The 25,782-nt window shown below is 40.2% G+C and overlaps 1 protein-coding gene across 5 annotated transcripts in view; it reads left to right on the top strand.

The window, feature by feature from the left end:
- DPP6 (dipeptidyl peptidase like 6) overlaps positions 1–25,782 on the top strand; it is a 546,530-nt gene that overhangs the window by 410,061 nt on the left and 110,687 nt on the right. For all 5 annotated transcript variants that reach the window (XM_031503790.2, XM_031503789.2, XM_021543891.3 and 2 more), the window contains exons 4-6: positions 1,143–1,237; positions 4,646–4,720; positions 23,782–23,834. In XM_031503790.2, coding sequence (XP_031359650.1) covers positions 1,143–1,237; positions 4,646–4,720; positions 23,782–23,834 — 223 coding nt within the window. The remainder of the gene's footprint in view (positions 1–1,142; positions 1,238–4,645; positions 4,721–23,781; positions 23,835–25,782) is intronic.

Genomic DNA, 25,782 nt, shown 5'->3' with positions numbered 1-25,782 from the left:
AAAGAAACAGAATTTCTAGCCAGGCAGAAGCCTGGGAAAGAGTTGGAGAAGAATGTCAATAATTTTTTATCTCTCTTGTTATTCACATTGTTTATAGTTAAGTTCTATCCCTGTGCATCAAGAACTTTGCACCAATGCTTTGAGTTGTTTTCACTTCAGGACCAATGGAGTTGGTCCTCATGGAGCTCTGTATAACAGAGCAGTGTATTTTGAATAAATCAGTTTTACTCTCACAGCCTTCTGATCTGGGTCTCTTCATTCCCGTCCTGCCTCGACAGCAACAGGAAGCAGAGGTTTGGTAGGATCCATCAGTTCTCAGTTTAGGCAAGTTGCAAAAAACCATAACCTTAGTCCTGTGCCAAGAAAAACTGCTGATTCCTTTAATGGCAGAGTGCTTGGGACTTGTGTTTTATGTTTTATCTGCAGGGCAGTGCATGTAAGCACTGATCAGGCTTGAACTTCAGTTTCTGACATGCCTTTATTGTTGTAATGTTTTTTATCCTGAACTTTTGACCTGCTACCTAACCCTCATTTGGAGTCCCTTTCATATGTCTGCCACAGCCTTTCTGTCAGGCAGGTTGTGTGCTTTGAGAGCTGGACACTGTTTCCTGTATTTTTGTTCTTGTCCACCTGTCTTGAGAGCTGGAGTGGTCCCAAAGTGCAGAGAGACAAGCTGATTTGCCTTGTTTCATGTGAAAATGGTGATTTCTTTGCATGTTTCTCTTGCTGGTATAAGTCTGCAGAACAAATGTAAGAGTTGGAGCACAATATTAGGTTCCAGAATCTGCTTTGTTAAACTCCTACAGAGACTGTGGAACTCAGAAACCTGAAATCATAAAAAAAATGGGGTATTTTGACCTTGTTTTCTACACTAAGCAAGCTGTGTATGTACATTCAAAACAGGTCACTCCTGCATTCATCTAAGGGAAAGTGTGGCACAATAAATATGTGACAAACACCAACCACATTTCTTTATAGCTGTCCTCAGAGCCACTTTTAGCAGTGGCTAAAAATGTTAAAAAATAATTTGAGTTCTTCAGAAAGAAGTTCCCAGCAGTACTTTTGGTTTTAAGACTGTAATTAGATTCCACACAAACACAATTTCAGATTTCCTTAATGACCTTTTGTTTTCCTCCTTGCAGATAATGAATTCATTTATAGAAACCAGAATGGCACAGTGATTCTGAGGAATGTCGAAACCAACAGTTCAACAATATTAATAGAAAACAAAAAAATTGTAAGTATTTTCTATGACAAGTAGCTGAATTTCACAGCTCTCTTGCAGTTGGATCAGTAAAGCAGAAAATGACTTGGGTTTTGACTTCATGTGTTGTCAAGGAGAAGCAATTCACTGGTGGTACAATGGGCTATGCAGTGATGGATAATGTGAGACTGAACTCCAGTTTTTGTTATTATTCTGCAAGCTCAGTTTCTCCCATACTTCTGGAAAGGATCATATAGAGATTTGCAGCTAGTCTTGCATATCATATATAATTGAAAGATGCATAATTCTCATCTCTGCATGCTCAATAAAAAGGACAATTGATGTTCTTTACTGTCTGTTGTCATTCTCAAAATTTTTTCATGCAAATACTTATTTTTTTATTTGTGCATTCGCTGATTTTTCTTGCCTAATGTTTGAAATGTAATTTCAGTGTTTCTTATGAGTAGTGTTAAGGAATAGAAGTGAAGTTGGATTTGAGAGAAACCCTAAGAAATTGTTGTGGGAAGAAGTTAATAGGTGACTATTAAAACAAACGTAAAGAAAACAAAGTCACATCTGATACAGAGCATTGTTTTTACTGATAGAGGTGGTTTTTAGCATTGTTTTGTGTAGTAGATGAAACCAGCATTGTGGCAGAAGTTAGTACATTAATTGTATTAATTATTTTTTAACGAGACAAAGAATTTATCACCAAATTATTATGTCAGGGCCCAAACTTAAACTTTACATGCTGCATTTAACCTTCAAATTTTACTGCATTGCATAAGCAATCCTCTTTTAGCAGAGTCCAACTCCTTTCTTTACAGTTCTAAGGGAATGGGCTGGCTTCCTTTAATGTCAAGGTCTGTTGAAGTCAAATTACTTCCATTTGGCCTCATGGTTATTCCACTGGTTTTTAATTGTTGTCATTTGTAAGAAAAGCACAGTGCCACAAGAAAATCCTGCATTTTCATGCCATTTTCCACCCTACTGCCTGTTCTACCTTTGTTCCTCTGCTCTCTCAGTAAATACATCTGCAGGTCACCTCCACATTAATCCAGTGCAAGAACTGCCATTACATTTACTCAGACACATTGTCTTCTTCCTCTTCCTTCCCAGCCCTGGGGCAGAAAACTTTTGCTACTTGGTCATGTTTCTCCTTCCCCATGTTGTTAACAGAACAGTAAATAAAATCTGTCTTCTGTAAATAAATCTGCCTTCATGTTGCCACTGCTGGTGCCCAGGCTCCCCATCCCTCCCCATCCTGAGCTGCTCAGCTCAGCAGCTCAGGAGATGTCCCAGAGAGTGTTACAGTGAGCTCATGGGCACTCTATTTCCCCTTCCCTGGGACCCTGGGACTCTGATCAAGATATCCCCAGACCCCTCCTTCCTGCCCCAATGGGGTTGGCAGAGAGTCAGGGAAGCCCACCCTGTCCAAAGTCTATACAGACCCCTGACATTTCCTGTTCGTGCTCTTTTGCCCTGCTCTCCCCTTGGACACCACAGAATAAAGAGAGCTGAACCAACGTATATCAGGGTAAGAGCCTCTTTTGGGAATCTTTGCCATCTCCTGATATTCCTCCCCTCACAGCCTCGGACCTCTGGGCTAGTCTGATATTCAGGGGGCTGTGCGAGGGGGGAACGTCAAGAGAGGTGGTGGCTGCCTCTTCCCTGGAGATGCTCAGGATCAGGGTGGGTGGGACTCGGAGCAGCCTGGGCTGAGTGAAGCTGTCCCTGCTTGCTGGAGCTCACCCTGGGTCAGGGGCTCCATGTGGTGGAAAAGTCTCTCCTCCAACCCGTGCTTCCAAAGAAAACTCAGCAGTCTCTTGTTGTCCAGTCTCAAGGCAGTTTATTGCAAGTTATCTAAAAAAATTTTCTTCTCTGGCTGCTGTGGTTTGCTCACAGCTCAGGCAGAGGCACACACACACCCTGACATCCTCTCTGACTCCCGACTGCTTCTTCTCTCCCCGCCCAGGGCTGCTGCTGTCTTTTATATGGTACATTACGTGTGACATGGTTACAGTTTTTCCCCAATGCCTATTATCTATATTAAATGGTGATTTTCTATCTTTTATATGGTACATTACGTGTGACATGGTTACAGTTTTTCCCCAATGCCTATTATCTATATTAAATGGTGCTTTTCTACTTTAAACCAATCTGTGAGTGCCAACATCACCAGAACATGGAGGTAAGGAAGAAGAAAGAGGGAGGACAGGACACGCCCAAATCCCTCCATCTTAAAACTTTTGACCCCCATGTACAAGACCTAAAACCCCCCTGTACAGCACTCAAAAATTCTTCCCTTTACTTTGTAACTACTTCTACTATAACATCTAAACTTTTGTGACTTCTTGTTCTTCCTGCAAGGCTGGTAAATCATTCCATGGCTCAAACTCAAAATCACAGCTGTTTCCAGCTGCCTGCCAGGGTCTCAAATGCTTTTGACCTGGGCTTGGAACCTCCAAAAATGTCTGAGGGACATTTTGAGTTCCTACACCTGCTCATTGCAGGGAGTTGGACTGGGCAGCTTTTAAAGGTCCCTCCCAGCCCAAATCATTCTGTGATGGTGCCACGTGTCCCCTCTGCTTCTGGCTGTCCCCTGGGCTCCCCCCACAGCTCATCCATGCCCTCTGGTCTTGTGGAGGACCTTCCCCAGTTCCCCTTTCAGTTTTGCTCTCTCAAGGACTTGCATCTAATTTGTTATGTGAGAGGGTGAGATTTGAAAGGCAGTGGATGAGTGATGTGTTAGTGGCACCTCTCTTTGACCTTGGTGCCATCTGTGCCAGCAATGCATTATATTGAAACATACTGGGGAGGAGAAATGGTTTCACTACACAAATGAAAAGTGGGGCTGGAAAAAGGTAATTTCCTGGCAAGTCTGAGATACCCAGGCATTTCTTCTTGTTAGTGAGATTTACAGTGCTGGTTTTTGCAGAACACAGGTCAGGGTGCACTGAACTGCTGCAGCATCCCAAAAACTTTTAACAGGGGAAAACAGAATAGTTTTCCTCTGGGTTATCTTAATTGGGGAAGGTGGTGTTGTCTTTATTACTAATTTGCTCCAGAAGCTATTTACATTTGTTTTTATCTCCTGCACTGGGCAGTGAATACAGATAATGAGAGGAAATTAATAAATTGCCATTAATCAGAGCTTTCTACTAACTACTGCCTACACCTGCCACCTCACCAGCCAGTAAGGAAAATTCTGGGTTTTTTGATATAGCTGCCTGCTCTGAGTCACAACACATTTATTCTTTCCCTTGTGAGTGCCCACAGAGCATTCCTGGGGTTTGAAAAAAAAAAAATACTATATTTTTCAAGACACTTAATTCTGGTGGTATTCTTCATCCTTAGAGAGATGATCATAACAATTATCTCTAGGTGTCATTAGCTTGAAAACTGAAGAGCATTTGTTTCAAAACTGTGTTTATTTTTCAGGTCTCCTTAAAGGCTATCCGGTATGAGGTGTCACCTGACAGGGAATATGCACTATTTGCCTTCGATGTTGAACCTGTAAGTAAACAGATTTGATTTCAAAATACACAGCCTGTGGCAAATTTTTCTTTTTTTTTTTTTTTGACTTTTATGCCAGCAAGATGATATTTTAAATTAATTGCTTCCTATGAAAGAAAGCAAAAAACCCCCTCACTTAGCAATTCTGAGAGCATGTCACACTGCCATCTAGTAGAGGAGAAAGGTATAAATTAGACTGTGAGGAAACACTGTCACTGCCAGGATTTTATAGTCTCCGGGAGGGGGATTGTAAGGACATGTCTTTGCTACAAGGATTTCTATTCCTCTTCTGTGATTTTTTTTTTCCACTGTGCCTTTTTCCATCACCCTATAAATTTCTTTCCTCAGAACAGAAAGCTACTGTCAGTGTCTCCCACAACTGAAATAATACATTAATTATGGTGTCACCATTCCCAGTGCTGCAGTTAGGCTTGAGCTATCACTTTCATTATAAATCCTTTTCTTTTGAGGGTTAGGTATAAATCATTTGTAAAAAATCACCATTAGGTTGATACTAAGTTCTGGATTACAGCAAATTTTTTTACCAGACTTCAAAAGGGAAAAATGTAATGAGTCATTTTTAAATGATGACCAAAGAATCAAACATGGGGGAAGTAATTCTTCTGCATGAATAATATTTTTGTCTTTCTCAATTCTGCTGGTATAAGGCCTGAAATGTTTGAGTGATAGCTATGCTGTACTACTTGGATGAACTATAAGCCCTATATATTTTTTTTCCATAGTTTAGAATATCACCAATACTTCAAAATTAAAATAATTAATTCACTGACAGCTGTAATTGCTTTTTTTTCCATAATGTAAATAGCATTTCAGCTGCTAACCAAAGGAAATTTGTGGGTCCTTTTGGTAGTGAAAGTTGTCGCTCTATTGCTCATCTGGTTTCTCTGCTGTCATCTTTGGAGTTATTCCAGACTTGGTGCTGTGAAAGTCAGAAGAAACATACCTGGTTTTAGAAAAAGGGAAAATAAAACTGTATCAGAAACTTTAGGAGTAATTCATAATGATTTTTCTTGGGAAATTACTGGTGGTGTGACTTCACTTACCTGAAGCTTAGCTTAGTTCTAGACAGAGATGGATGGGGAAGTGTTAAGTTAATTCTAAATATGGAAAAGACAGCCTAAGGGTCACTTAGGAAGCAAAACCTTTCTCTCAATTTTCCCTGCCTCGTGAGCCAGAGATGCTTTGCAAAATTCAGTTCTTTTAGTGGAAATCAGCCTTTGTGGAAGCCCTGTGCCAACTCTGCTCAGACGTACTGTGTAGGCTGGAAAAGCCCTGAGGAGGGAGGGCTTCCTCAGTTCCTCTGAGAATGACAGAAAAATGCCTTTAATGACCAAACAAAACAAAAAAAAACTCATAAAAAACCCAACCAAAAAAAAAAAAAAAAAAAAAAGAGAGAGAGAAAGTAAAATTTCTGAAAAACAGTAAGGAGAAGCAGAGTTAGGGGGGGCTTTTACAGCCCAGATTTTGTGTTCAGTCTGTGGAAGAGTGCTTGGTGTGGGCAACATGGCAGGAAGGGCATGGGAATGGAAAGGGATGGGCTGGATGTGCTTCCTCTGCATCCTCCTCTCTGCACATCAGTGCTTGCAGACCTGTGAGTTTGAAGTACAGGCAAAACACAAAAAAGTTTGTGGTTCTTAAGAAGAGAGAGCAGCACACAGCCAGGTGCTCCCTGCATCCCACCACATCTTTTTAAAAGGAAAACCCAGGGTGGGAAGCTGAAAACATTCTTTGGGAATATCTCAGGATGTGGCATATACTCACTGTAAGTGAAGTTTGCAAATTGCTCAGCTATTCATATATAGCAAGAGCTCCTGAAGCAAAATGAACCAAAACAAACACACTTTTATTCCTTTAAGATCCATGTTTATGGAGAAAATAAATTTTTTTGGGTTTGTTTTGTTTTGTTCTGTTCTGTTTTGAAGCACTCTAATAGAGGGGTAGTTGGGCTCAGTCTTGGTTGTTGCAGCCTTAAGCCGTGATGGGTGGTTCTCTATATTAAAATGGCAATAACTGTTGAATTACTTCTTCAGCTTTCTTCTCCCTTGGTATACAGACTGTGGCTACAAATAATTGCATGTTAGTTAGCTCTTCACATTTTCTGCATTTCAAACTGTATTCTTGGACAAAATTCAAATTACTCTATTTTCTGCAACACAAGGAATTGATTAGCAAAGCCTTGGGCAGTTGTCCTTGTTGCAAAGTCAAAAGGAGATTTCAGGAGATGTATTGGCAGAGGACATGCCTTTAAAGTTTAATTCTACAATTTCAGAAAAGGAGCTTCTTGGAATTATTGCATACTTATTTTTTAGCCATCAGAAATGGTTTCTTATTTTTTTTGGCATTTGAAAGTGTGACATGCTGCCTTTTAATTGTTTGTGAGTATAGATATTTTCATCATATTTTTACACAGTACAGTTGTGCTGCTTTAATATGCATAGGATGAATTAATAATTTGCCTGAATTCTGAAATGAATTGATTCAGCCTCTATGTTTAATACCAGTCAGGAATAAACATCAAAATAGAAGAGCACAATGTGTCACTCCAATGAAGCGGAATATTTTAAAGAAAAGTGCCACAAAGTCATTTCCTTCCAGTAATAGCTGCTTCTATATTTTTCTATTTATTTGCACAGAGGCATGTCTGCTCAGTGTTGGTCTGGGTGACAGCACTGACACCCACACTGGAACAACACAGCACTGAACTGCCAGACACCTATTTTGCAGAGACACTGAGGCAGCTAATGTGTGTTTTCCTGTTGTATCACTTCATCATTTTAAAGGATAATGAATTAAAGCACGTTCCTTAAAATACATTTCTCCTAGGAAGCTTGGCAGACAGCTGTGAGGCTGGTGTGGGTACATTGTGGCTGGTCTGGCTGTCAGATTTCATTGTAAATCCTTTTTTGTGTTTTTTTTTTTTTTTTGCAGTGCTTATATTTACAGAAGTTTAATCTTTCAGGCAGCAATATTCTGGGTAAGCCTTGTGCTAATAGGGAGCTTTTCTAACCTTGAACACAGAAGATTTGTTCTTTTTCTGGAAAGGTCACAGGAAAGGTACCAAGCCTCTTTGTCTTGAAATACTCCCACAGTTTTTCTGCTGTTTATTTTTAGTTTCTTTACACCACAACAAGGTGCAACCTGAGGCTGAAACAGCAGAGTGAAATTTTGGGAAAACATCGGGGAATAAACACCTCCATGGGGAAACTTTGATTTGAAATCATCCTTCACCAAAACAAGTGTGTGGGGCTCTGATATGGGGTTTGATAACCCCAAAACGCGTGGGCAAAGGGGTTTGGCCACAGCAGCTCAGCAGAAGGGGGGCAGAGGCTCACGTTTGTCTCTGTGGTGCCAGACCAAGGATGCTCATGCCCAGCACGAGGCTCCAGCAGCACTGATGGGCAAACTCAGTGCTCCCCGTGGGCCTCCTGGGACACACACAGGTCTTTGGGCTGGCACCACCTCTGTGGGTACCCCTGGTCTCCAAAAGGGGTTTAGTGAATAGCCAAGTGACTAAGCAACCCTTAAATCTCATTACATTTCTGTGACTGAGGTAAGAGTAAAGTATGAGTGACTAAAGCTTTGTGTGGCAGTCAGTTACCAGTGGAGTTTGTGTAATGGAATAAAAGAAACAGAGGAAATATCTCATAAGAAAACTTTATTTTCTGGAGTGATGTAGTGAGATGTTAAATAGTGAATATTTAATTGCCTTTATTAGGAATCAGTGTTGTCAACATGCAAGAGAGGAATTAAAGCTGCCAAGATTCCTCTCAAAACTTCTTGCTATTTGTCTCCAATTTTACCAGCCCATTACTCTGTTTGTGCCAGTTAAGGGCAATTTCACTTAGAAATGCTGGCTGGTTAGCATGGACCAAACTGCAAAGGCTTCTGAACAAAGTTAGGGCTCAGAGACTTTTGCAGCTGATACAACAGATCCTGTTACCTATTTTGCAGTAAAATAAATGCTCTTTTGTAATCCAAATAGCTGGAACAAATAAATCATTGTTGTAATTAGAACACACTCAAAAATTATCTTTTAGCCTAGTTCATGTGGTGAGTTCAATATTTCTGTTCTTGCCTGTATCTCTGAGATGAGTGGTGGGACAAAAGAGAGCTCAGAAAGACCCAGAACAAACCTTAAGAGTTGGCATCTAGAGTGTGAAAGACGTAAAAAAGCATTATTTTAGAAAGCAACAATATTACTATTGTTGCTGTTACTATTTTACAATAGTAACAACAATGTTACTATTGTTGTTACTATTTTTTATTATTTCTTCAAGTCTGGTTTTATGTGAAATGAATGGGTTTTGTGCTTATAGTCCAATTACAACCTCATCCTAATTTAATTAGTTGTCTAAAAATTAAAATAACATAATGCTTATTATTTCCAAAACACTAATGGGTATAAATATTAATGTATCCTCATAACATCCTTTTGAGTTAGGTGATAAACATTATTATGATAAATATACCTCTGAAAATTGAACACTGTCATAACTATCATCAGTAATACAGCTCAGACTGTAGTCATGATATTTATTGCTTAATTGAAATGGATTTACCAGGCCTAGAAATAGGCTTACATAAATCTGTTTTCTTTATATGGCAATAAATATATTTCACTTTTTTTTTTTTTATTCTCACCCAATGTTTTTTTTCAGGAACACTGAAAATGTTTAGTGATTTCATGATAAAGTGAGCACAGATAGAATATTTCTGTCATAAAATAATGCTGTTTTATTGATTTTTATTTAATTTTTGGTGTTTGCTGTAAATTATTAGTTTTTGAGGGGGACATTTTGAGGTAAAAACCTTTAAGTTTATGGTTTTCATATCCTCTTTTTAATGTGAGTACAGTTTTGAATCATTGTTCATAAATCCGAATTGCTCCTCTATTGGAAAGCTGCACAATCTAAGGATATTGTTCACTTATATCAAAGGCTGCTGGATAAAATTATTTTTCCCAACATTTTCAAGCCTTAAGCACTGTAATTTTTTATACTTGTGAGAAATAGTTACTGTTACTAGGATAAATAATGGATTAGGATCAAGCACCTACTAAACAAAAAGAAGAAAAGGACTCAATCCAAATGCTGTTTATATCAGTTAAAATATTTCTGTTATTACATCTGTGCATGTGTGTATCTTCAGGCAGAGTATCTTCTCTTTTCTCAATTTACCAACTGTATGAATGTAGCTGTGAATGAAGAATGAGCTATATGGCTGTAGTCATCCAGTGCTTTTTTAATGAGCAGAAATAAAGTTATTAATGAATTAGCGGAAACACATAGGCCAGCCAGTCATCAGATCTGGTAATTTGCTAAACTTTCAGGAAAGCAACACCTTCACTTACTTCCCATAGAATAAATATTATTAATAGCATTCAGCTACTCTTTAATATTTCAATAAAATGCTCACAGCCTCTGAAAGTGGCAGCAATTTTACGTGTGGGCTTGCAGTGAGGTTCTTGTGGGGCATCAGGGATGAAGGTGGGGCCACATTTCTTCCTCCTTCTTACAGATCCTCTTTTGAGTGATTTTATTTTAACAGCCAAGATCAGTAGTGTGATAACCATGTTGATAAGTGCTGTTTAAGCTCTTTCTGGTAGAACAGAAACTTCAGCTACATTTACCTCATTAAATCTAAGGCCTGTGTGTCAAGAAGTGTTGCAAAAATGTGCTAACAGCACAGAAAAGGTTAATTTTGTGGGTGATGGTTTACTTTGGATTTGAAGCTGAAGCAGCAGCTATTGTTTGACAACATTTAAAGGCAATATTTTATTTGAAAAGAGCTTGTTGTGGTAATTTTGAATTACGAATCTGGTCTCTGTGAAAGGCAGCCTATCTTTTCCAGTCTCAAACCCACCATAAACAAATTCCCTCATCTGCTGTTTTCAACAAGACTGACAAAACAGAATTTTCAAAGGCTTCAGACAAGGTTGATTCAAAACCATTTCCACACTCCCATTTGCTTTTCTGTCCCACCTGGGGGAGTCTGTCTAAGGCAGGAGATGAGCTCTTCATGGTCACCTTTCACTGAATAAACCAAAGCTGCAAATACCTGAACCCTCAACAGCTGGGAGGTTTTCCTGCCAGCGAATCTCAGCAATATTTCTGTCAGAAGCAGCAATATCTCTGTCAGATGTACCATTGTGCTGTCCTGTGCTGGTATCAGTAATTATTTCAGGCTAATTAATATTTGATATCTGCAGTGGCACGGAGAGAGGAAAGTTTGACACACAACTCTCAGGGGATCCGTGGGTTTTCCAAACTCTATTACAGTTGTGCAAACACTGCCTGCTCAGGTGTCCTCAGTCGTGCCTTCAGCAGCAGGGCCCTTCTATGCCAAATCTTCCCTGCTGCACACGCCTACAGAATTAAAAGTTTTAACTCTAGCAGGGTGGATACCCACTCTAATTGAGCAAACATGTCATCAAATGGTGAGAGTGTTTGTTCCTGGCTGCTCAGCAGTCAACGCTCCACCAATTCCTGTCCCATTGTTTGTTTAGAATAGAAATTTTTGGACATACTTACAGGCCAGTGGAGCAATAATTACTGACAAGTTTAATCCTAGAGTTTTCTTTTGAGGGAGAAACCACAGAAATTAATTTCATGTTGCTAAATTTCAGGGCCAATTTTGGACTAACACAGGGGAAGAAAACAGGCCAAACCTATTCTTTATTTGATCTGGGGGAGCCTCATGGTTCATTTGAAATCCTGACAAAGTTCCAGCAGAAACTGTATTCCTTTATGTAGCCTTAATGGTTCTTTGCTTTTGACAGCAATTCTGCTTTGGAACAGCTTGATTTAATGAGAAAAAAAATTAGTTTAAACAAGAAGTTAGAGGGGGTTAGGAACTCAAAGAAATATGCTGTAGGGACATTTTGGTATGTTAGGATTCTTGAGTCATTAGCCCATGGGTTCTTATTTAAAATTAAGGGTCTGCCATTGTAACTTAGTAGAAACTGACGGGAAAAAATAGTGAAATGAAAATAAACATCCCAAATCTGCATACTTTATTTTCCATTCTTAATAAAAGGGAAAGGATGGGCACTGAGTGTCAGCAAGGAGGAATGGCTGGGTGGGGGCTGCTTGTGTCTATTATCCATAGAAAATATGTTTGCACCCCTAAAATTCAAAGAGTGGGTGCTCTCCTGCTCCTAGGTCTTCTTGGATTGGGATCATCTCAACATTGAAGGAACTTGGTCTAGCAGAAAGTGTTCCTGCCCATATCAGAGAGGTTGGAACTGGATGATCTTCCAAGCCAAACCATTCTGTGATTTATCACTGGCAGCCACTATGGTGACTTAGGGCCTGCAGCTTTTTCATGGGCCAAAACCACATTGGAGACCAGATTTTTGGCTCTATTGCTCCCTGGTTTGGGGATGTTTCCAGGGGGAAGCCTGTGCTTCTGAAATGATGGTCTGGGAGCATTCCTAAAACACAACATGATGTGTTTGCCTGGGCTGGGAAGCAAAGCTCAGCACAGCCTGCAGTTCTCCATCCCCACGTCCCAGTTCTGCTGCTGCCTGATCCCTGCACAGCAATGGTTTTGGTAAAACTGCACCAAACCCCAATTTCTCATCCAGTCTCCATTCTCTCCACTCCAGGGACTGTTTAGTCTGATCGTTGCAACAAAACTTGAAATGCATTAAAAACAGAGTCTGCTGACTTCAGCTGCTTTAACTGCTTTCCTATTAAAAACAATGGATTAAACCCTTGCTGTTTTCCTAATAATGCAGATAAATTGAATTAGAACTAAACCTGAAGCCTCCTGAATTGAGCTGGGAGACTTCAACAGAAATTGCACAAACATGACTGAGTGCAAAATTGTTTTTCAGACTAAGTTGGACAGCCTTGCTTATGTAGCAAAGGCCAATAAACTATATTCTGCATTTATTCACAGGCACAGATACACATCAGTAAACTGCAAAGCAAATCCACAGTTCCAGGAAAGACTAGAGGAGCATCCAAACTCAGAAATAATTGGCCTGTCATGCAAAAGTACATAGGTGTATTATGTATCATTATCAGCTATCAGCAGTCTTCCTCTGTAAATATTTTCTTTAGTAAATGAGATTTTAATCAAGCAGAGAGGGAAAAAATAAAAAAGCGTCAAGGCAAAACACTATGATACAAAAATAAACAATTTTTCTTAGCTTGCATAAGGTTTGATTTCTTTTTCTGCTTCCTTTTCTGAGTGTATAGGTGAGCTAACTTGAACAAACTGGTAGAGGTTATTGTCCTAATATGATTCATAAAATGTCTTAAAAATAAATTGCAATTTGTTTTTGAATGAAGCCTTCATATGACAATGTACAAGGTCTCCTAGATAATCAAAGCCATATGGACAGCATTAAAATAATCACAGTTTTCTTTCTTGCACTTGTATGGGAATCTATCTTAGTGAAAAATGGGGTAACTTTGCTTTAAAAGGAATGAAATTAATACCAGTATCAAAATTATTAAAAAAAAAAATCTTACAAATAATTAGATTCCTTGCAAGATAAAGAGGCTTCAGAATTACATTAGAGATTAGTTCCTGCTTTTTAGCATAAATTTGCTTCCTGAGGTTTATGGGACAATGAACATCCTGGTTTGTGCTGGATTGTAATAAGTATAGGTGGTTATTTAAAATATTATGGAAAGAAATATATTACAAATAGCATACAAAATGAGAAAACAACAGTGATTTAAAAAGCATCAGAAGGCAAAACTAGAAAGAATTTAATTCTGCTGTCTCTACAGAAACATATGAAGCAGTCTATAATCTATTTCTTCTTATTTCCAGTGCTTTTTATTTTTTTTAAATTTTTAATCACTGAAATAGTAAAATATATATATATATTTAGTGCCCTCTTCTGGAAAAACAGGTCTTACTATGCAGGGTGCCCAATGAAGTTCTCATACTCAGAAATGCAAATCTGATGTAAAGTTCTCCTCTTTAGCCAAGTTACATCCTAAATCCAAGGAGTGTGTAGCTCTCTGTTTTTACCCTGAACAAGTGACTTTTATCTCTTTAACTGCTTGCAGAACTCTGCTTTTACCAGCTTGATGTTAAAACCAATAATTAATATTCCTCCTTGGGCAGCTAATGACCCAGATTTGAAGATGGAATCTTTTGTTCCTTTTTCCTCTATTGTCTGATCACAAGAAGCTCTTTCTTGAAAAGGCAGAGGAATCACAGGGCTTTACTCATATCTTTAAATGCTTGAGTCCTCATATCTCTGTGTGCAGAGTGATGTTGATGGCAGGGCTGTGGAGGGTTCTGCAGCAGGTTCTGAGCTGCTTCCTGTCCCCTTTGCTCTCCCCCTGCTTTCCAAAGAGATGCTCTTCACCACCACGGACCATTTACCCCATGGAAGTTGCCCACAGCATCACAAAGACAACACAGAAAAATGTCTTCCTGCCTTCTGTGTGATTTCAGTTTGTTTTCTTCCTGTCAGAATATAGAATTTTCTCTTCCAGTGAATTAGATCTGTGTGTACATTGAGATACAGCTCTGAGTCTTCTGATCTCATATGGAACTGGCAAATTAATCTTTCACTGAACAGGGAGAGAATTTTTGACCAAGGTTCCTAGCATACATATGAATATTTTTCATTTCTTTCACATCCACTTCACTGCTTTTAAACTTTTGCTCTCCAATGCTTTCTGAGAGATTCATCTTTCTTGTTTCAGATTCTTTTCTTTAAGTCTTCTAAAAGTGCCCTGAGCCTAGGACCCACTTTAAAAATTTCAATGCCAGTGCTGACTTCTTTGTACCATTCCCATTCTCAGCTGCTACAGTAGAAAAAGCAATTTTTACATGTTAAGAGTAAATTTTAATAGAAAGAACATATGCTGTGGTTCTATAGTTGTTAATTCCTGCCTCTAAAGCTAATTATTTAAAAATGAATAAATTAATTAGATATACTAAGCATTCAGCACTTTTTCACGGCTTGGTTTTCACATAATTGCTATAAAGCTTTACCATTTGCATTGTAAACTTCACAAAAAAAGAGGCTTTTAGAATATTTCCACTGTCAGTGTCCACACAGCTCAAGAATCTAATGTTTCATTAAAAGCTGTATTGAGCATTGTTTTCTCATGCTGTCCTTCATCCCTCAGACTTGCAGCTCCAAAGGCAATGAAGGTGAGAGTCAGTCGAGTGAATTTGGATGTGAACCCTCTAAACTCTCATCTCCACCAGCTAACCCAAGCTGCCTCTATAAACAGGATAATTCAAGGTGCAATTCTAAGGCTAAAATAAACATCAAAGGCTGCTGAGAGGAATCATAATCCAGACAAGCTTTTGGCACCATTGTCTGGGAAGAGGGAGCTGCTGCATGAGTTTGTAGGTGCAAAAAGGGGAAATGCTTGTAAAGAATGACTGGAGAGGGCACTGGCCCGGACATCCCTCAAGGCAGACAGCTGCAAAGAGAGGCACTCCAAGTTGCAAAGTGCAAGAGTCTGGGAAAGTATTTTTGGGAAGGATGTCTGTAAATCAGATAACTCCAGGCTTCTGTCCGAATTGGCTTTGGGCCACTGAGCCAGGGAAGTGAACTGGATGGACTTTGTGTTTGGCCCAATACAGTGATTATTATGATCCCAAATATTCCTGAGAATCATGGTTGTGTTTCTGTGTGTGTGTTTGTATGGATCTGAAGGTGTTCTGTATTTCCTGCATTTGAGGTAATTGCTATCTCCTTCTAAAACTTTTATTAACCTCAGGCTACTCCTGTACTCGTAATACATCATGTTCGTTCATCTTTTCCTTCTGTTCCTTAGATATATTGTTTGGTGTGTTATAATCACAACTATGTGCTAGATAATTTCATTCTCATTTCCAAGTTTCTGACTAGAGGGTGGGAGGAGAAACCTGAGAGTTCATATCTGTGATGTGAATGTTGATAAATATTCAATATTCAATATTAAAAAGATCAGTGAAAGAATGAGCTCATTATTAATAACCTTCATTCACAATTCATTGTAACTTCACTGCAGCTACTTCCCAACAACCTGACCATCAACGAGTGCACAAGGGCTGGTGCAAAACTCCTACAGAGTGCCTTGCAGCTCCCATTTTATTTACCAGTTAAAAATGTAGCTGTCGTCCTTTAAGCCAGTGAGTGCAAGGGCTTTGTGGTGCCAGCGAAGCGCTGTGAGGGACAGGTGGCTCGGGAGCAAAAGGAGCCTTTTGTAATTGCTTGGCAGGGCAGAGCTGAATCAGAGTGCAGCAGCAGTTGGCAGATTGGATTAAGGCTCTCCGAGGGGTGAGAGCTGGCACACGAGCTGGCTGCTAATACCTGTGCCCTGACTTGCTGCTGGAGCTGCACTTGCAACAAAAAGAGCATCCACTCCACCCCGCTGCTGTCACAAAGTCACACATCCTCAAGCTGGCCTCAAAATTCCCTTTTTTGGCCTAGTCAGCAGTATAAGGCTCTCAAAAGTGTAATTTGGAAAGTGGTCTTTTAACAAAGAATTATTATCATGAAACAGCTGTGATGGATAATCAGTTTGTGGAAGGTGAATTGGCAGCATTCTCTTACAGCATGCCACTCCATCCATTACTGTGGTGGATGTTGCCATCACACTTTATTTACTGTTGTCTTGCAATTTGAGATGAGATTATTTGCCAAGGAATAACTCCTTGGCTTTGATGTTTCAGAGGCCTTTGCTTTGGTGCTTGGAAAATCAGTTTCTAATCCCAGCCCAGCCTCTGCATGTTTGTGGGAGAGATTTACATATTAACTGTGTGTGCTGCCTGTGGTGCATGACCCCGCCACAATCAGCTTCAGTTTGGTTAAAAATGCTTCCAAAATTCAAGTCCCCATGGCAGGAATGTGCTGTCCCTCCCTGATGTCACCTTGATGTGAGATTGCTCTCCAAGGAAGCCTCTCTGGTGTGGGTGGCAGGGCATTCACAGCTCTGCATGCCTGGATAGCTGTCCTGGTTGTCCTTTAAACAAGGACAATTATTTAATTTTCAGTCCTAAGAGATTAAATGGTTAAAAAGTTTGCAAAATAGAGACATGTCCTGGTGATCTACTGCCTTTTGTGTTATTGCCTCCTTCCAAATCAAATGCTAAAGATTCTTTCTGGTTCTGGAGTCACCCATTGCTGATTTCGTATATGGAAATGAGTGGAATTCCTGGAGCAGCTCCTGATGCTCACTGATGTCACTGAGATGAGCCCAGACCTGCTGGCTGTGTCACCCCACCCAGGCACAGCTACACTGCTGGGTTGGGATCCTTCCCTCCTGTTTGCAAGAAAAATCTTTATTTTCCTTAACAACTCTAATACATGCAATCCCAAAGTCTATATCTTCCTCCTTCTGCACAAATGTTAAATCCCTATGGAATATAAAGACAATCATAGCACAGGCAACCAGTTGCCAACTTCTCTGCATGTTGGTTGATTCAGAGACCCCTTCTCATCATTTTTCTTGCTCAAACCCATTTTCCCCCATCTCTGCCCTCCCCTGAGCTCCCCAGCCTGTCCTGCAGTGTCCCAGCAGTGCCAGAGTGCCATTTCTGTGGCTGTGAGCACATCACACACGTGCCTGATCAGCTGGATACAGCACAGCAGGCAAGAGCATCCCGAGTCGGGTGCTTGATGGAAGCTGTGGGTTCTTGGCTGCCAGCTGAAGCAATGCTCAGGAAATGCTCGTTGGTACCATTTCATTGTGGCTTTTCTAATTTATTGGAAGCACAAAAAGAAATGGGCAGAGTTCCTTAGAGGGCTGTACAAGCAGGTTGACACACAGCATGAGACTCTACTGGAGGTGCATTTCTGGAGAAGTGATAAAATATAAAGGGATAATTCAATGCAGGGCCAAAAGAGAACATGCTGTCTCAGAAGAAAGCAAAGTAGGTCAGTATCACAATGAATCTGAAAGGTGAGAATGTTGAAGACACCTCAAATTATACAGCTTTATTGATTTGTTTTGTTCTTGCAAGCAATCAAGACTCAATGAGTGCAGGGTACAAAATATCAATATAGATTTTGGTAGTTTTTCTTTTTTTATTGCAGTGACACAAAAAGAAAAGATAGTGTGATGTTTCTCAGAGAATCTAATTCCAAGCTGGTTACTATGGTGTGCCTATTAGCAATAAAATGAAATCCTTTGCAAAAATAGTTGGGCTGAAGAGAACACTGCTGACCATTCTGTCTCCGCTGAGGGGAAAAAATGAAAAGACCATTAACCAGCCATGCCTCAGCCAGAGGTAACCCCTTGTGCTCTAAATCACAAATAGAGGGGAGAATAAAAGTACAAAAGTTGAACAAAACATTACACAGAAGTTTGTGGTAAAGTACAGGAATGAATTTTTCATCCCTTTGGAGGGCCAGTTCAACATGTCATGGCAAAGAAAGGACTTCTTCTCAATAGAACAGAAAGGTTCAGTGAAACCAATGGTATCATAAAGAATTTTGATGAAGGCAAATGATGTTGACATATTAAGTGAAAATTCAGTTTTTAATGCTGATGTTCATGAAAGATACAGAAAATTCTGCAAACAGGTACAATGACCTGCTTTAATCCTCCACAGACTACTATAACAGATTATGGCAGTGAGGTATTTTTAGTCAAAAAATTATCCTTTTCTCTCCTGAGAGATCTGTATGAACAGTCACCCTTGAAGTGAACATCAGGCTTGCTTATTGGTGACTGACCAATAGAAGAATCCATATCACAGTGTGGTATCTTTTACACACATATTATCTGTGTGTAGGAGAAGAAAACACAACCTCTGGCTAATGTTTGCTTGGTATTTTCCTCTTGAACTTGTTTTCCCCTCCCTTTCACGCCATTGTGAGAAAACAAGGTACAAAATACATGAGCTATTTGCCAATGCATAGCAGCAGCCTCCCTGCATTCTACTTTATTCCCTTTTCCCTTTTAATCTGTCAGCTTCAGAGCCTGGTTAAATATCACAGGTACTAAAGGCCAAATGGCAAACCATCTTTTACCTGCATATTTTGCATCACAGTGTTAGTTACTGTTTAAGGGCGCCAGGACCATTTTGAAAGGTGGAATATGTAATGATGTCAAATGCTTGGGATTATTCAATTGGCTTGACATTCATATGTGCATTTGGGGATTTCTCTGCTCATAGAATAAGTAGGAAAATGGGCTGTATAATCTATTTCCAGCAAATGTCTTTTTAGAGACTCTTTGTGGGAAACCCTTCAAATGGATCTGGCAGTTCCTGTTTCACCAGCCACTTGTGATATATTTTTACTGTCTTACTGCACAGTGTAAAAGCAGATACATTCTCAAGACAGCAAGGCTCTGTTAAGAATCCTGAGGGGATTTATTATTTGTTGATAAACTTTATTGTTACAGAATAAAAAATTAGTCATTTCACCCAGATAAATCTTGGGTGCTCTATGATTAATTACACTAAAATATATTCTTGCTATTTTCAGGCCTTAGCAAACTGTTGTACACTTTTCTTTCTGATGGCTATTTGGTGTATTCATTTTTATTTGGGATGCTTTTTGGATAAAATGTGTGAGTCTTGAAAAAGAAAGACACTAAACACTGAAAATTTGGTATTTAGCCTTGCAAGCTGCAAACAGCTTGCACTTCTGCTTTGCCCTGTACTGGTCCCTTGTGAGCTCTAAGTTTTATGGGATTTTTTTTTGTGAGTTTTCTGGGTAATTCTTTAATGTAAATAACACTGCTGTACAAAGGGCCAGGGGCTCTATGGAGCCATTCAGAAAATGGATGTAAAGCATGCTTTATTCCTGTATTTATCAAGTAAGTAACAATCATGAGCAGCCAGTCCACCTGGGCTTAATCTCAGATCCATGAACTGTTTTATACACCAGGTGGTAAGACCCTAAATCAGCTCTTTTGGTACAAAAGCCTGCTGGAAGATGAGTGGATGGGGCTGATTTGGGGAGCCTTTGTCCAAGGGCTTTTCCCCCCTTTCTTTGTTAGTAAACCTCCTTAAAATTAGGTGCCTCTTTGTATTGATTCAGCACCTTGTCATACAAACATTAAAGAAAGCCTACCTTAAATGCTGATTATTGCTGATACTGGCCTAGCATCAGCCCACAAAGTGAGACAGAAACCAACAGACAGGAGATGGAAGTGTAAACTAAACTCTTTCTTTTTTTTCTGATGCTTGAGATAAACCCTCAGCAGGTAGTGCAATCTTTCATACCAGCCATAAGGTGCTGAAAACCTATTTCATAAATTTCTTGGATATATGTCACATATTTCTGCAGTTACTCTGGGCCAAAAACAAGAGCTGTGGGTTCTAATTTAAAGTATATGAAGAGTTGTAATGAATAAATGAGTCCAAATCCACTCTATGCTTAAATATCAGATAGTTTTCCTTTCAGTAAGCCCTGCTGGACAAGGAATTGTATCCTTACAGCAATAAAACAAGTGCTTCCAAGGAGATATTGCCATTCACACCACACTTTGTAGTGACAGAGCACAGAAATCCCTTATTCCATTTTGTTTCTGTAACTTGTTGGAACCACAGTTTCCCTGTTCCTTTGGAATTTGGTGGCCTGAGATGCACATGTCCTTTTCTGCTGCTTCATGTGCTGCAGTGTTTCCATTTCTGTTCTCATCTGACCAGGTCCAGGTTTCTTCTGTTAGTTGCATAAAAAGAGGTCAGTGGCTTCACAACAAGTGTTGTCACATATAATTAGCCCTGCATTCTTCTGAATTTTAGAGAGATAATTGCCTTCCCAAGACTTCAGTGGAACAGATAGATCTGTCTCTCAGTCCCTTTGTGATTTCAGTGTAAACATGCACGTGTTGCAGAGCATAATTTAGATTGAAAGTAAATAAGATCTGTGCTGTGACCTGGGATGAGAAGCCCAGTGGGAGAGTGTTTCTGGCCCCATGGTTTTGTCATAATGACTTTCACAGCACATGTTGGTGACAGCTGGCATGGGAGCTTCTGTGACCTGATTGTGGTGATACCCAGAGCCCTTCAAACATGTTCTGACTCATGTTGGTGGGATGGTTTGACACACAGAGTCTACAGAGAACAACAATTGCCAAAATTCTGCTACCCCAAATATGCCTCTCTGCTGAGAGGAGCTGTAATGCTAAAAACCAGGGCTGAGAGCATCAAATCAGCCAATGGCTTTTACCACACCCTTTGACAAAAAAGGGGAACACAGAGTTTATACAGCTATTTCTGTTGGCCAGGCCTCAGCAGCAGACAGGATGAATGAACACTGACTTTTAAGTACTCTCCATTCACTAAGGCTTAGTTTGGATTTTGGAAAAATGCTCATCTCATCCCTGGACTTTTCCCTTCTGTGGGGTTTTCCTACTGCTAAGTGAACAGCCAAATTCATCTTGATCCCAGCAGAAATTTAGTAGAAATATTAAGCAAGCAAAGTCATTCTCTCAAAAATATCAGTTAACTTAATTTCATTTGCATATCTAAGAGGAAAGCTACCATTTAATTTCTCAGAAAGATATAAAGTGATTTTTCTCTTGGATTCTTGTCTGCTTAGTACCATTGCTGGCAGAGTATTTTCCAAATAGGTTTGAAATAGTTGGGCTGAGAGGGATTTTGAGATGCATGTGCTTGTGTCCTTAACAACTGTGATGCTAATAATAAATGTCTGATTCTGAAATATTTGCTCATACAAGTAGTACTTTTTTACATAAGCAAACCTACACATTGTAAGGATTTATCTGAGAAAATTTTGCTCCTCTGAGTGAACTCTGCCAGCTGCAAGCCTTTGAAGTCTGTATACCATAGCCCAGCTGATGTGAGATATTTTAGAGTCTGGCCAAAGATCCAAGATGATGACACATGACATTCAGAAAATAAAAGAGCTCTTTGAGTGTCCTGCAATTTTTGTTTTCCTCAGTCCTCAGCTCTCTCAGCAAAGAGAATTTTTTGTCTCAGTCTCCATTAATGCCTCTAAGACAGCTCTGAACTTTCCAGCAGGGCTGTAGGACTCTGTGCCACATACAAGGACATCAGCAGGTGGCCTGTTCTAAACTCCCCTGGCTGTCTCTTTTCCCTCCAGCCTGCCACATTTTTTGATTTTCTACTGAAGGCATCTCTTCATACTTATTTTGGTGGGCTTATTTCTCTGTCATCTGACAACACAGCATGGCTTAGAACCATGAACAATCATCCCAGCCTCAGATCAGAATTTATACATCTACATCATTTTCTCCAGCCCACTGCCAGGATATTGGAAGACAAAAATGTCTCAGTATTTAATACCAATGTATTACCAGTTTTTTTCAGATCTGTAGGCAGATTCAGTCTTCCAATGCTTTTTCTTTAAGGAATTGTATCAGTTTTAGGACTTCATCAAAGCTGGAATAAACTCTAAGGCTGCATGCATCAGCCAGGTCTCAGGTATCAGCATCAGAAGATTGAAGAGCTCTTTGGTATGATTGAGTGAGAATGAGAAAATGGTAATTTATTTGACATCATCTGACACAGGTGGATCTAAAAAGGACACTTGTACTAAAATAAATGCTGGCTTGTGAGGAATTCACTTGCATTCTAAGACCTTCCCTGATACCAGCACATCAGAGAATCACCTCGTGTGAAGAGTCCTCATGGATCTGAAGCCTGAAAGGAGATAGGATTTGGGGATGTGACCTCATGATGTCCTTGTAATGCAAGGAGTGAATTGCATTAGCAGGAAGGAAGTCACATCAATCCAGCATCACTTTCTGCATTTCTTAGGTAGAAATCCACTGCTTTCACCTCCGTGTCTGTTTTTCAGGGAGCTCATGCAGCAGTGTAAGGATTCAGTGTTTGGTTTCAAATTGTAACAGAGTTTGATTTGGTATTTACAGGATGATGTGCCTTGTGTTTATTGGTGTGCTTTGTGTTTATCTGCCTCTTCACTGAGCCCAGAAGCTGCAGAGCTGTTCTAGACACCACCCTGCAGGTTTGCCCTCCAGAGTGGCAGGGACTGAGTCGTGCTTTCTTGTGATACTGATGTGCTTGGCATGGCCCCTGCTGGGGCTGGCAGCTCCATCCAGGACATCTCATTTTTTTTAGCATAAGCATTAAAAAAAATACTTGTGCAAACACACAGTAGCCTAGGAAAAAATAATTTCAATCCAGCTTGCTTGGTGAAGAAAGTGTTAAGAAATTTCTCCTTTGTTCTCTGGGACAGGTTGCTTTCTGAGAGCTGCTGGGCAGCAAAAATGGTTTAAATATTTAAGTAGAAGCCAAATGAAATAATTGCTAGGAGATTTATTTATTTAGTTGCATATAGTAACATGACAGAATTGCAAAAAGTGACACCCTGTATAAATCTGTATAAAATTATTCATATTTAAACCTTTCACACTGATGTCCTGACTCCTGATCACTGTAAGGGACTGCTATCACCAGTGGAAAATCACCACCTCTTAAATCACTGGCATTGACTCTGCTGTTATTATTTACTGCTTAGAAAATAAGTAATAAACTGTCCCCTGTGAGATGAGCTGCTGTGCAAGCTGCCCAGCTCCTCCCCAAGGTCCACAGAGCACAGACTGATACGAAGATGCAACTTAGCAGGTCATACAAACACGAGGTCAACTTTATGCCTTGACTCAATATAGTTTTATCTCCTGACTGACAGGGGCTCTGATATCACCCAGCACTGCTCCCTGTTTTATTTATGTGGAAATAAAGCAAAAAAAAAAAAAAAAACCAAAAACAAACAAAAAAAAAAAACCCATGCCTTGTGTCTGGTTATAATGATGGAGAATGTCTCCAGCTGACCAAGGTGTCCTCATTAATGTCTGTTCTATATTTAGCCTTTGCAGAGCCCCCAGTTTAATCAAAGACCTGGGAGCCATGGCAACGACACCGAGCATCTGGGCGTGTGAGATCTGCCAAACACCCTCACAAAGTGCAGGATGGAAAACACACAACAGCTTTAAGTGGATTAATGCATTGTTCTTTTCTGCTACACGTTTTGAAGTGTTTAGGAGAGCTTCTCAGCCACAAATACTAGACTGTTTTTGCAAAAAAAAAGAGCTCTATTAACACAGGTGGCAGTTACTAATCTCCTTTTTTTTTGTTGTTGTCTTTTTCTTAATTTTGTTTTGCAGGTGTATCAGCATTCATATACAGCATATTATGTCCTCAGCAAAATACCTCATGGGTAAGCAATTTTTCAATGTCTTCATTTAAAAGCCCAGCCATTAAGAATCCTGCAAAACAATGTGTATTGTGACAAATGGTTGCCTGTGACAGCCCTTTGCAGTGGCCTGGCTTTCAGCTGCAGCATCCACTGAGCTGTGTGCTGTGCAAAAGATGACGAAGTCTGGAAACAGAAGTACTCAGCTTCCCCAGAGAGTCAGACTACATGAATTTCATATTCCAGATTTCAGGGGTTTTGTCTGGAATATAGATGTGCTGGTGTCTGGCTGAGAGCCGTGGTTGGCCACTCAGCAGAGCACTGGAGAGGAGAAGGCTCTGGGGAGACCAAATTGCAGCCTCTCAGTGCCTGAAGGGGACCTGAAGAGACCTGGAGAGAGACTTTCTACAAGGGCATGGAGTGTTAGGACAAGGTTCGAACTGAAAAAGGGCAGGTTTAGACTGAATATTTGGAATAATTTCTTTCCTCTGAGTGTTATGCAGCCTGGTGGTACAGGATGCCCAGAGGAGTCGTGGCTGCCCCATCCCTGGGAGTGTTCAAAGTAAGGTTGGATGGGGCTTGGGGCCTCTTGGTCTGGTGAAAAGTGTCCCTGCCCAGGGCAGGGGGGGTGGAACTGTGTGATTTTAAGGTCCTTTCCAACACAAACCATTCAATCATTCTCTGATTCTTTATTCTTTGGCTTTGATTAGTTGCAGTTTGTTTCAAAGTATGGTTGGAACATGGAAATTAGGAGATTTCTCACCATCAACCCTGTTAAAGCTGTAGTGTCCCTGTGACACACTCCAGACTTCTTCAGTCTCTTCCCTTCCCTTTGACAATCTGCTCTTTGTTTTCTGCTTTTTTTTTTTTTTTTTTTTTTTTTGTCGGGGGGGTAGGGTGTTTGTGTGTGTGCGTGTGGTTGTTTTTGTTTTGTTTTGTTTTTGTTTTGGTATGTTTCAGTTTGTTTTGTTTGGTTATGTTTTGTTTTATGCCAGTTGCTTGGTAGGTTGGTTGGTTGGTTGGGCTGGGTTTTTCCTGGGAATTTACTCAATATGCTTAGTTTTTGAGAACTCCATCTCTCTGGCAATGTATCTGAGTAGTAGCTTGTGGGCTGAAAGCATTCAGCAACAGGATGAAGACACAGCATGAGCACATAAGTTTTGTGTCTGCAGCAAACCTGGCTAAGAGCAAAAAAGGCTTGACTGACAGTGCAGTTCTATTCCAGACAAAACAAAGGTGGAAAAAAATAGAAGTATCATGCATAACACGTATTAGAAATGCTACAAAAATAGCAATACAGTGGTCCAAGAAGCTTTCTGACACTGGATGATCTTTCTTTGTCCCTAACAACCAGCTCCTTATTCCCCTCAGCTCCAATTCTACCTCCCAGCTGTGGCTCCCCTTGCTCTCTGTGTTTGGTTGGGCAGTGGTGCAGGAAACTGAAGAGTTGGATATGTCAGAGGAGAAGTTTCCAGCATAAAGGGCAAATCTGGAAAGTGAGAGCACACCAGAGGGCACACAGGTGTGTCAGGCATTGGTGTCCCCACAGCATGATGTGGTGGTGGTATACCAGGAGCTGAAGAAGGGCTGGAAGGATCACTGAATCTCGTGTTGGTGAAGGTGTGGTTTATAGAGTTTAGGCTTTTAGGCATTGTAAACTATATTGTGCAGTGGATATTTCATTGACCTTCCAGGTGATGATGGTGCATGTGAGTGGTGGAAAGGGCAGCACATTGCCATTTCCATGGAACATGGGCATTTGTCCTTCCTGTGGAGCTCTGTGTGTATTTTAGGGTGTTACATGAACAAAGAGGACAGGACTACGAGGTGAAGAGGGAGTGTGATGCAACAGGAGGTGAAATACATCTGCTGAAAATCACCTATTTACCATTTAACACAGGAATATTGCTGTGATGGATATGTGTGGATGAGGGTTGTGGAGGGCAGGACACAGCCCACTGTCCCAGCACAA

This window comes from Lonchura striata, chromosome 1 (assembly GCF_046129695.1).
Source record: "Lonchura striata isolate bLonStr1 chromosome 1, bLonStr1.mat, whole genome shotgun sequence".
In the NCBI taxonomy this organism is placed as follows: domain Eukaryota; kingdom Metazoa; phylum Chordata; class Aves; order Passeriformes; family Estrildidae; genus Lonchura; species Lonchura striata.
This window is presented reverse-complemented; position numbering and strand designations above follow the sequence as displayed.